This window comes from Myotis davidii, unplaced genomic scaffold, assembly GCF_000327345.1.
Source record: "Myotis davidii unplaced genomic scaffold, ASM32734v1 scaffold800, whole genome shotgun sequence".
In the NCBI taxonomy this organism is placed as follows: domain Eukaryota; kingdom Metazoa; phylum Chordata; class Mammalia; order Chiroptera; family Vespertilionidae; genus Myotis; species Myotis davidii.
Window position 1 is genome coordinate 94,223 of NW_006292343.1, and position 2,364 is coordinate 96,586.

The window sequence follows — 2,364 nt, forward strand, 5'->3', positions numbered from 1 at the left end:
GTGGGACCCGCGGGGCTGGGGGGGCGCCCGTCCCCGCCCTCGGCCCCGCTGACCAGCCGCAGGCTCCGCAGCGCTGGGTGCTCCCGCAAGGAGCGGCTCAGCAGATACTGCCACAAGGGGCTGTCCTCGGGGGGCAGAAGGCGCTTCTCTCGCCGGGATCGCCGTGAAGAGCACCGTCTCCCTGCCGGGCGGGGTGCTGGGTCAGGGCCTGGGACTCCAGAGCGCCCGGGACTTCCGCCCCGCCCGCACGCGGGACCTCTGCAGAGGGAGCCGCTAGCTCGTTCCTACTCACCCAGGAAAAGGCCGGTAGCGAAGGCAGCGCCCAGAGCAGCCGATCCCAGGGCCAGCGCGGCGGGCACAGAGAGCCGAGGCACGGGCTGGATCATGGCGCGGGCAGGGCGCGGGGGTGGCAAAGTCACTTGTGCTGGGGCTGCCGGGGCCCCTGCTCCAGGACCCCATCCCCGCATCTCCACCTTCCTCACACCCCGGGAGTGCAGAAGAGACAACAGTGAGGGCCAATGGATGACGACCTTGAGCAAGAAGAGAGTGTTCAGGTCAAGCGGGGCCGCGCTCGGACCCTCGGGCCTTCCTGTTCTGTCTTGTCCCCCGCACTGCCCGCCGACCGCGGCCTCGAGCACCATCTGGCGGCCGCACAGCCTTACTGCAAGCCCTGCCCGAGAGAGCCGGTCGCCATCTGGTGGCTGCGCTCGGAACTTCGCCTACGGGGAGCAGGACTGCGTGCAGGGTGTGGGAGCCTGGGTCAGGGAGGAAAAATTTGATACGTTTCTGCCTCATCATTACCATTTCTGCTGAGACCCTTGGAGCGCATGTGGGAGGGTGAGTGGGCCGTCGGTGTAGCAGAATGGTAAGGAGTAAAAAGTGAGAGAAATTAAAGTTCCTGAGAGAATTAGAGGAGGCCTTTGGGAGAGATGACCAAGGGTATCAGGTTGAAGGAGTGAAGGACCGGGTTTGGGAGGACACAACGAGAGGCCGATTGGAGAGCTCTGGGCCGGGCAGGTTGATGGGGGCGTTGAGATGTCCTTATTTAGAATCCTGGGTGCCAAGGAGACATGAGTGTGAGGTCTTGGGGCCCATCAGTCTCTCTAAGTCTGTTTCCTTTGTGAAAACGGGAACCACAGTCTTTTTAAGAAATATATATATTTTATTGATTTTTTACAGAGAGGAAGGGAGAGGGATAGAGAGCCTGAAACATCGATGAGAGAGAAACATCGATCAGCTGCCTCCTGCACACCTCCCACTGGGGATGTGCCCGCAACCAAGGTACATGCCCTTGACCAGAATCGAACCTGGGACCCCTCAGTCTGCAGGCCGAAGCTGTATCCACTGAGCCAAACCGGTCAGGGCGGGAACCACAGTCTTATTGCAAATGGCACCAGGTCCCACAGCCTGTCACACAGTAGGTACTCAATAAATGCCAGCTGCTATTGCAATTATAGGCTGGAGTGATGACATTTTGGGGAGGAAAGAGGTGGGAGGGCAGGTGAGGCCCCTTGCAGGCTGTTCTGCAGGGACACTGTCTAGTTAGCATTGGTTGAACACCTACTGTGTGCCTAACTCTGGGAGGGGTGGGAGAAACTGCCCTGGCTTGTATTAGTGAAGTTGGGTTCGGAGGCTATAGCAACCCCAGCTTCACAATTTCCTCTTCTGTGAAATGGGTTATTAATAGTCCCATCTGGTAACACCACAGGCTAATGTGGCCACCTGGGGCTTGTGAGGCGGGCTCGGCGCCAGCAAGGCCCAGAGGCAGGCTTGTTGGGGGAGAGGGGCAGTCAGTGAGAGAGACTTGGCTGAGGCTGAAGAGCAGGCTCAGCTGGAGACAAACTCGGAACACCGGGCTGACCGTAGCGGTGGGGACCATGCAGGTGCCCAGTTCTGGGGCGTGGCTCCAGTTAGACGCGGCCAGAGGTGCTGGGGGCCCATGTGGGGCGGTCCAGCTCCTCCAGTTCCCTGTCACCTGTCAGTGTCCTGCTCAGAGCCGCTTCCCCATGGATCCTCTGCACCCTGCTTGTTCCTCTGACCTGACCAGGCGTCTCATTCCCCAGGGTCAGGCCTGAGGCTGCTGGTCCCCTTTCCCGGAGCTGAGCACACAGCAGGTGCTAAATAAGTGCTCTGCATTGTGTGCTGGTGGTACCTCGGGCTCCTTGCAGTCTGAACTGCCAGTCTAGACAGTAAGCCTAGAAGCAGGAGGGGCTTTTATTGAGCCCCGGGCATCCCTGTGAGGCTGTGGCACTGCTCCATTTTCCAGAGGAGGAAACCAAAGCTCAGAGACCACCTCTCCATGCTTGCCCCCCAGGCCCTCTGACCCCACCCAGAGCCGGGCACACAGAGGAGCCGCTCTGGCTC

At 60.3% G+C, this 2,364-nt stretch overlaps 1 protein-coding gene across 1 annotated transcript in view; it reads right to left on the reverse strand.

Moving 5' to 3' along the window:
- COMTD1 (catechol-O-methyltransferase domain containing 1) overlaps positions 1-798 on the reverse strand; it is a 2,742-nt gene extending 1,944 nt beyond the window's left edge. Inside the window, exons 1-3 of the mRNA XM_006765842.2 lie at positions 568-798; positions 293-441; positions 54-181 (exon numbers count right to left, since the gene is read on the reverse strand). Coding sequence (XP_006765905.1) covers positions 54-181; positions 293-441; positions 568-641 — 351 coding nt within the window. The 5' untranslated portion in view covers positions 642-798. The remainder of the gene's footprint in view (positions 1-53; positions 182-292; positions 442-567) is intronic.
- Between the last annotated feature and the right edge of the window lie 1,566 nt (positions 799-2,364).